The 9639-nt window shown below is 39.5% G+C and overlaps 1 protein-coding gene across 1 annotated transcript; it reads left to right on the top strand.

Moving 5' to 3' along the window:
* Positions 1-1088: 1088 nt before the first annotated feature.
* sdhdb (succinate dehydrogenase complex, subunit D, integral membrane protein b) lies at positions 1089-9443 on the top strand. Its single transcript, XM_062419774.1, has 4 exons — positions 1089-1156; positions 3304-3414; positions 5651-5801; positions 8008-9443. Exons 1-4 carry the CDS (start codon positions 1108-1110, stop codon positions 8171-8173), a joined length of 477 nt encoding a protein of 158 aa, XP_062275758.1. The 5' UTR covers positions 1089-1107; the 3' UTR covers positions 8174-9443.
* The last annotated feature ends 196 nt before the right edge of the window (positions 9444-9639 follow it).

Below are 9639 nucleotides of genomic sequence, written 5' to 3' on the forward strand. Positions count from 1 at the left end.
ACTTTTATTAACTTTGTCAATATAAAAACAATGGAACACGAGACCAATTGTTACAGTAAATCAGTGAAAAATAAATAACAACAAAACAGAACTAAACAATATAAATCTGGCAGGTGTCTCCCCACGCTAACACACCTGATTCTAATCATTAGCTCGTTATCAAGCCCAGCTGCTTGATAATAAGCTCATAATTAGAATCAGGTGTGTTAGTGGGGAGATACCTAAAACAGTAGCTCTGGTGACCAGTGCTGTAGTGGAAACCAGCAGTGTGTGGATGGTTAAGTAATTGCAGATTGAAGTTCACACCGAAGCACACCTATATGCCATCAGCCCATCACCATGCATCTCACACCTGAAGATCACATCCAGAGGCCCCACATAAGGGGCCAAACATTACTAATATTGATCACTACGCTCAAATACATGTCTACCCTGTTACAACATTGCAACACAAGTGGAAAAAAACAAACAGAAAATGACTTAAACAAAAGAATTGTGATTCTGCTGTTACAATTATGAGCAAATAAACATGTAAAATAGAAATGTGTAGACTTGTGGTTGAAAAATATAAATAAAAATAAGTGAAAACTATATAAACACTGCAACATTTTCTTTCTTTTTGATGCATGTATTTTTTAATCTTTATTGATTTATTTATTGTAGAATAAACAAAACATGTACAAGCAACCAGTCATTCCAGTTCATAAATAAAACATGAATAAAAAGAGGTATAAAGAAGTTAAAATCATTTCAATAGAATTAATTAAAAGTAAAGGTATAAGTGACAGGCATCTTCAATTTAAAAAATCTCAATAGATTTTGATAACAGATCAATTTAAACTCAAAAATAATATATTTTCTCAAATTAAAAATAATTGAGTTATTTTTGATATTTTGGATTTGTACAGCAGATATGGACGTTTGTTTGTTTTTTGTTTTTTTATTAATCGTATTTTTAAAGTATGTGTGTGTGGTTTTAATCTGTGGCCGGTACACGTTGACGTCTCTGTGTTTGCTCTATCTCCTCTAACATCAGATATCTTTGTGCCGCTGACGGTTCAACAACTACATCCGGGTCATTGTGGTGACCTTGGTAGAGTGTTCATCATGGCGGCTATCGTCCGGTTGAGTTCTGTGTGTCGCAGAGGAGTTAAACGTGAGTATTTGGTCTATTTTCTCAGTTTTTGGCGGTTTTCAATACATGCGTACTTACTTTATGAAAGCAGTTTGAGGGCTGGACAGTTTAGCCGAGGCGAGGTCAAATATATCTTTAGCTGTAAATGCGAAGAAGTGACGACAAGCAGAGTCTGCTGCTGCCAAGTTCACCTCTTCACTTGAGCTGGTCGTGTTTATTGTCTGTCATTAGCGGCTTTGTTGAACGTGAAATAGTGGTTAACACGTTGAATGTAAGCAGCTCAGACGCGTTCACATCGATATTTGTTATCATGACATCAGACTGTCCCATCGTGACGTTACTGCGGGAGGGACCCAGCCCTGTACGCCAAACTTCATTTAAAAATGAGTCAATTTAGGGTTTACACGCATGCAGGCAAAGTTATACACCATTTAAAAGTTGACCAGAGGTAATTTTTGAATTGTCATAACTCCATTTTTAATTCGGCGTAAATTAAAAAGCGTCTATGTCTATCAGTTAAGGGTCAAGTTAGGTCACCACCTTCCTCTGACTGTTTACGGATGTAACATGAGCAGCGTGGGATCAGTGTGGTTGAATCATGTTTAGGTTTTGTTTTGTTTTGTTTTATTACCATGTATACTCCAAATTTCAAAAAAAAAAAAAAGAATATTCTACATACTGATCTGAAACAAGAGTAAGAGATCAAACACTATCTCTTAAGTAAAATAATATTGCTAGTATCATGATGGCTCCCTCTCTATATGTATATTTATTTATGGACCCACACACACATTTGGAAAAAAACGTTGTATTGTAAGAATATATTTGTAAGAAAAGTTTAGTATTCCTTATTATTGCTTGATCAAGTTAACTTTCATAGAAGGGGAATTTCTGCAAAAGAATTAAAGGTTTCTTCTCTTTTATTTCTAACTTCCTACAATATATTTTTGCACATACGTGATGTAGATTCTCATATATGGAATGAATAATCTGATATGATGTTTATATACACTGAACAAAAATATAAACGCAACACTTTTGTTTTTGCTCCCATTTTTAATGAGCTGAACTCAAAGATCTAAAACATTGTCTATATACACAAAAGACCTATTTCTCTCAAATATTGTTCACAAATCTGTCTAAATCTGTGTTAGTGAGCACTTCTCCTCTGCAGAGATAATCCATCCCACCTCACAGGTGTGGCATATCAAGATGCTGATTAGACAGCAGGAATATTGCACAGGTGTGCCTTAAGCTGCCCACAATAAAAGGCCACTCTGAAATGTGCAGTTTTGCCTTATTGAAAGGGTCTGGGGGGGGGGGGGGGGGGTCAGAAAACCAGTCAGTATCTGGTGTGACCACCATTTGCCTAACCCTACTAACCAATCTCCTTCACATAGAGTTGATCAGGTTGTTGATTTTGGCCAGTTAACAATATCCAGCAACTTCACACAGCCATTGAAGAGGAGTGGACCAACATTCCACAGGCCACAATCAACAACCTGATCAACTCTATGCGAAGGAGATGGGTTAGTAGGGTTAGGGTTAGAGTTAGGCAAATGGTGGTCACACCAGATACTGACTGGTTTTCTGACCACCCCAGACCGCCTCAATAAAGCAAAACTGCACATTTCAGAGTGGCCTTTTATTGTGGCCAGCCTAAGGCACACCTGTGCATTATTCATGCTGTCTAATCAGCATCTTCATATGCCACACCTGTGAGGTGGGATGGATTATCTCTGCAGAGGAGAAGTGCTCACTAACACAGATTTAGACAGATTTGCGTTATTGCTCATTTTCTTGTCTTTTTTTGTGTACATCTGTTTTACTTTTTATGTTAATATTAGATCAAATTAAATAAAAATAGAATTTGAGACATTATGTTTGTTTTTACTCATTCACATTCATAAAAACACAGTATTTAACAATGTTTCCCATTAATGATATAGACTGTGGCGGCCCGCCATGGTCTAATTTGTCTTTTTTGATAAGTTTGTTACAAACATTTGTGGTGTGGGTGCATGTCCCCGGACCCCCCTAGAGGGTCGGCCTGAGATCCCACCACAGTCTGTGGGAAACACTGATTTAACGCTTTTTTCTGTATCTGAAAGTTATGTGATATTGTAACACAGATGTGTAACTTGTGTGTTTGTTTGTTTCTTCATCAGCTCTGTTCTACCAAAGCACTTTGCTGGCCAGGCCGCTGGTTGTACCGCACAAACACCAGGAGCAGCCGTACCAGCTGACAGCCAAGATCCATGTGTCGCAGGCCCTGAATGGTCAGTGGTGACGGAACGGAAGCCACACACACACACACACACACACACACACACACACACACACACACACACACACACAGAACAGAACTCCATTATGACGACATGATGCTGTAGATGAGATGTCATTCAAACAAATACTCTCAGCGCTCTGCATAATTTCATTCATGCGATAGTGATCTAATAAAAGGGCCAAAGTCCAACATAGTGCTTTAGTTACAGATAGCAGTGAACAACTTAATCAGTGTGTTAAACTCAGTAAGCATGGCTATAAACATAAACGTCACAATATAAGGCAAAGCAGCTTTATTTATATAGCGCATTTCATACACAGGGGCCACTCAATGTGCTTAACATAAAAACAAAATATCAGATGATTTAACAGTAAGAATTGGAAGCATAAAAACATAAATAATAATTATAATATAAAACACATTGTACAGAATAGTCACCAAAAGACTCACTGTAATCATTATGAATATAGAAAATCACTATTGATTCACATTGGAGCTGTTTACCTTATAAATTACATAACGTACTGCGCTGTGATGTTACCATAGCAACCACAGCAGCTTATATAGATAGACTGTTACCAGTATTAATATTTAAGTAAATAGATTTTAAAAGCATAGAAAAACAGCTCCGTGTGTGTGTGTGTGTGTGTGTGTGTGTGTGTGTGTGTGTGTGTGTGTGTGTGTGTGTGTGTGTGTGTGTGTGTGTGTGTGTGTGTGTGTGTGTGTGTGTGTGTGTGTGTGTGTGTGTGTGTGTGTGTGTGTGTGTGTGTGTGTTCGACTTCCTTGACAGAAAGAGGAAGTGTAATTTAATTCAAATTTGCGGTTAATAACGACATGACACAAGATACAACATCAGTATCACACTTGATGCATTAAATACAATAATTAATAAGTTCAGTTCAGTTCCAGTCAATGGAGCACACACACACACAAATAACACACAGGTAGGATGCAGGCCCAATAAACAGAAGTAATAAACAGGAAGGATTTAAATGTATGAGTTCCATCTAAATGAATCAGTGACATATTAACCACAGAAAGAGTCAACTATCAGTCTGAAAGCTTTAAACATCAAACATTATATCTGAGTCTGTTTTTGATATGAAAGCAGGTGGCTCAGGACTCTGCGGTTTACATCTGGTGTTTCGGCGGTCCAGATTTAGCACCCCACTAATGCTAGAATGGTGTCAGTGTTTTGACACTGGGGTCACGTACGAGTTGTAAGGGCGGAGGTACTGGCTCGCTAAATGTACTGTATCTATTTAAATACCACAAGTCGGTCAGATCGTCTTTATATTTCCTCATTTTAGTTGTATATGCAGACGACTGAAATGTGTGTGTAACATTTAAGTGACATGTATCAGATTGTTAGGTTGGTTTATATATTATTAAGCAACAACCATTATTACGTATTTTTATTATGTCTTTAGACTTAAGTTATTTGAGAAAAGGATTAAAATGTTTATTATCCCCCATCAGTTTAATTCATTTATACATGGCTTTCTCGCATAATCAGTACAGAAACATGTTGGAATCATGTAGGTAACCATTATTCTGGCTTGTCACGATAACTACTTTTGTTGGAAGGTATATTGTCTCAGAAATAATTGCGATAAACAATATTATTGTCATTAGAGGATCATTTTATACCACTGATATAATGATAATATATTTGCATAATAATGCAAGCGGGGCAGGGTTCGGGTCCTTCTGCAGTCTCCACTCAGGACATCACAGTGAGGAATGGAGGACACTACTGGCTTAGCCAATGTGACATGAATAGCCTCTTAGCTGCTAATGTGAAGTGTGATGATATTGTATATTGAGATTAACAAAAAAATCAAGGTAATGTCCTGATAATTATGTTATTGCACGATAAGTCGATAACGTTGTGAAGGCCTAACCATTATCAAACATCATCATCATGTAGCATCAATTATGAAAAGTCAGATCAACAATCATATTTCCTTATATAAATCAAACACTGGATTACAACTCTAAATCTCTTTGGGTCATGTAAGAAGAATGTCTGAATCAGCTTGTTTAAATATTTAAAAAAATATATATAATTTTTTTCATCATCAAACTTATAGATAATGCAAACCATCATTAGTTTTGGCTCTAATCAGCAGTTTTGTTTCATTCTCCTGACATTAAAAAGTGCACGTAACTCAGGCTGTATGTGGTTTTGTGCATGTGTAACTGTGGTCTGTCTCATTCTGCAGCTGGCTCTGGCTCTAAAGCTGCGTCTCTGCACTGGACAGCAGAGCGGATGCTGAGCATTCTGCTGCTGGCCATGGGGCCTGTGGCCTATTTAAACCCCGGTCCTGCCATAGACTACTCCCTGGCTGCTGCTCTGACCCTGCACGGACACTGGTAAGATGATCACAGGCCAGCTCTGTCTGTCGCTAAGGAAGTGAGTCAGTGCACAGCCTGGCACATGTTCTCTGCATCTGATAGTTTCATTCAACACACTGAGTCACTCTCATTTCTAAACCACAGCCTTAAAAACATGTTTACTTCCTGCTTACTCTGTAGTTTCACATGAAATTTCTGACCACACAATAATCAGGCTAGAACTCAATTTCGACCTAAATCTAAGGCTGTGTGTGTATGAATACATGTTTCTTCATTATTGTGATACCACTGTTGCATGTGGATGATGTTTTGGTCTCTTTTTTTATTTTTTATGTCAAACACATTGAAGACCCCATCTTGCGGTCAGTGCACAGTGGAAGGCGGGCATGGCGCATGTCTTTTTATTTTCCCCCGGCGCAGTTGTCATTTTCTCTTGCTGCGCCCAAGTTGTCTAAATAGCAAATGCACTTGCACCAGTCTGTGCGCCTATGGGCGTGTTGGTCTCAAAATTAGGTGTGGTCAGGCGCATTGGTGGCACGTTGTTATTTTGAGGCAGAGGAAAGCGATTGCGCTACTGATTAAAAAAACAAACTACTGTTACTATAGGTTGGATAGATGTATTTCATTGATGTTTCAGCAGATGGGTATGAGTCGGCCCAAAGTATCAAACATATTTTTTATTGATATTGATTATGTGTCTACTGGATATATATCGCTATCGTTTTATTGCCCAGCCCTATGTCCACTACATTTATATAACTTGACACCACCTTCTCAATATGATGCAATACAACACAACAGCCGTCAGCTAATTTGAGCTGGGAGAACTTAGACATGGGAGGTAGATTTCGACATCACATGAGGCCCACAGGGAGTTGTAGTCCAGTGCAAACGGGGCGTTAATATGACTCGCCAGTATCCAGGTCAAATACAGTATCGCCTGTTGTGGTCTTGAATCAACAGATTGTGGTTCAACAGATCAAGAGCGTTTGAGGATTATAAATGAGTCCTTTTGAACCCTTCGCAGACTTGTTTCCCCCGAACGTTTCCATCCAGCACAAAGACTCAGCTTGTCCACTGACCCTTACCCTTAAAGGCAAAGTTTATACGGGTGGAGGGGCTGGGAAATTAGGCCTTCTGTCAACAGCTATCAGTTGAGCCTCGGTTAGTTCCGGCTCTGTTTGCAGACTTGAGAAGGCGGATTTTTAGCTTAGCGTCGCAGCAATGTGCTCGTCCATCAGTTAGAGTGCAGACCGAGCAGCATGGCAGGTGTAGGCCACAAATCCCAGTCACGAGTGGTGATAATGACTCTGAAGCAACGGTTTTCAGGGCGGGTGGGGGTTTCTAAAGGTCAGACTATGTCGTCCTCAACCAAAACCAGTCATTTGGTGGCGGTGGCGCAACCATCGCCTACAACTCCATCGCTAAGCTTTTTGAAATCAATGGTCCAATCAGATTGTGAAAGGAATACTTCTTCCAACTTGGATTTATTTTCAGTTTTCATTCATCTCTTGTGTTGGTTGTGATGACATTGTACTCACCAGAGTAACCACTGTGCTCTCCAACACAGTGGCATTGCTAACAATGGGACAAACAGGGCAGGGTCACAGTCACACAGGTTGTAAACAAATCCCAAAGGTGACCTGGCCAACAGTAGTGTTCTAGTCAAGACTACCCAACCCGATACCGAGCCAAGACCAAGACCAGAGCATAACCAGACCAAGATAAAACCAAGACTTCATTTTAAATATATTTAAAATTGCTACTTTTGTATCTTGTAGAAGCCTCTTTGGCAGCAATTACAGCTTTGAGCCTTCTTTGGTAACTACAAGCTCAGCAGTAGTTAACAGTAGTTCAATGTTATCATAACCAACTGAACAGATTGCTGGAGCAAAAAAAACAAAACACAAGCTGTCATAAAGCACCACAGTGTTCCTCGAAGGCCTCAGTATTTATTAAGTGCTTTTCAGACTGTCTAAGTGGACGTTTGACATGTTTTTTAAATCCACAATCCGACAAGGTGTACGGAGGTATGACGGAAAGGAGAACTTTGACCTTTTCGTGTGCACCAAGACCTCCAGGTGCAACGCCTTTTAAGGTGTAAACATGGGTAGAAACCCTTTTTACATGCATGAACTCACCCCTTTTTGAGCATACAGAGGCCTTTACTCTCTCTCTCTTTGTCCACTAATAGCCACATTCTGTCTTTGTTGTTGGGTCACAGGGGTCTCGGGCAGGTGTTAACGGATTACGTTCACGGGGACGCAAAGATCAAGCTGGCCAACGCGGGTCTCTTCATTATGTCCACGGTCACCTTCGCCGGCTTGTGCTACTTCAACTACAACGACGTGGGCATCTGCAAAGCCATCGCCCTGCTATGGAGCAAATGAATGACTGAGGGACTTGGGAGGGCTTGGAAGGAATGATCTAGACGCCGGGGAAACGGGAGCGATCATCCCCGGCTGATTGTAAAGAGGGAAGGAAAAAAAAAGATTCAAGGTGTTATATGTAAATTCTTATAAATATATCATTTTGACAATATTACAGTGATTCACAGTTGTGTAATTGTAATTCATGTTGATCAATTCAGGCTTGATCTTTGTATTCAGTTCTGCTGAGTTCAGTTAAAGTAACGATTTGGGGCGGTGCATGCTGGATAAGCATCTTTTCACGTTCAATACAGACTCTATTTAAGCTACGTTCACCTTGTAGATTTAATCCAAAGTCGCAACAACATGTCCAGTTATTAAATGTGTCACTACCAACTCTACAAATACGAAACATCCAGTATCCTGACATCGTCGTTTTATATTTACCGGTGACATTTCACGAAACTCAGTACATGTTTTCAACAACATTTTACTGTGACTTCTATCAAGTCCCTGCAGGAAAAGTGCTTGTTTTTACATGTTTCGGCTCCTTTTTTTTTTCTTCTTTTTTTGTGGCTGATTTCTTGTGTGAACTTTGTTTCGATCACAGTTTGTACATACCACCTTCTGCTCTTACAACCCCTCTGGAACAACAGAGTACCACTACAGATTGGAGCGGCATTTTGTGTGAGAGTTCACATCACCACTCTGTTAATTTAGTCACTACAGCCTTGTGTGAGCTTACTCTAGTGTCTTGACTGTCTGACCTGACAGGAATGAATACTGTGGGGGGGGGGTTACTGTTAACGTTAGAGCACACTTTTCATAATGGCCAGTTTTATCCAGGTAGGGATTCTTCTTTGCTGTTCTGTTAAAACATGTAAGGGGTAAGGCTTAAGGCTAGATCTTTCCATCATGATTCAAGCCATGCTGCAACCTTACTGGCGCATGTACAACAGAATAGCAACGGATCTGAAATTAGCAGCTGCAAGAAAAAAGAAAAAAAAGCCGTCCTCGAACTCAAAAGACAGTTAACAATAATATGAACAGCTGTAACATATTGAGTTGTGTTGTACTTCATGTATGAATTACAAACTCTTTCCGCTGTGTGAGTGAGCAAACGGCAAATTAACAATGACACATTTTTAAAAAGAATTCCAAAACCGTATATTTATTTTGACCATATAAAAAAAAAAGTTACAAAGTTAATTTCAGGCACTGTTGCTAAAGTCTGCTGTACGATATATTGTTCCTGTACATTTATTGAATAAACAGACTAATCGAAATGTCATTATCATGTCATCTTGGAACATTTACATTTCGTATACACACACACAGTCATTGCATGCAGCTATTTAAAAAAACAAACAAAGGCAAAGCGTTACATTTGTACTGCTTGACCGAGCGTTCCGATGCATCGCCGTGAGATGCGTGTGTGTCGTCACGATGCTCACGCAGTAAATGTCACGAGAGCTTACGTGTTTGGT

This window comes from Scomber scombrus, chromosome 5, assembly GCF_963691925.1.
Source record: "Scomber scombrus chromosome 5, fScoSco1.1, whole genome shotgun sequence".
NCBI lineage: Eukaryota > Metazoa > Chordata > Actinopteri > Scombriformes > Scombridae > Scomber > Scomber scombrus.

Coding starts and splice junctions, on each gene's coding strand:
- sdhdb (XM_062419774.1), top strand. CDS start 1,108: ATGGCGGCTATCGTCCGGTTGAGTTCTGTGTGTCGCAGAGGAGTTAAA. Junction 1,157..3,303: donor GTGTCGCAGAGGAGTTAAAC/GTGAGTATTTGG, acceptor TTTCTTCATCAG/CTCTGTTCTACCAAAGCACT. Junction 5,802..8,007: donor CTGACCCTGCACGGACACTG/GTAAGATGATCA, acceptor GTTGGGTCACAG/GGGTCTCGGGCAGGTGTTAA.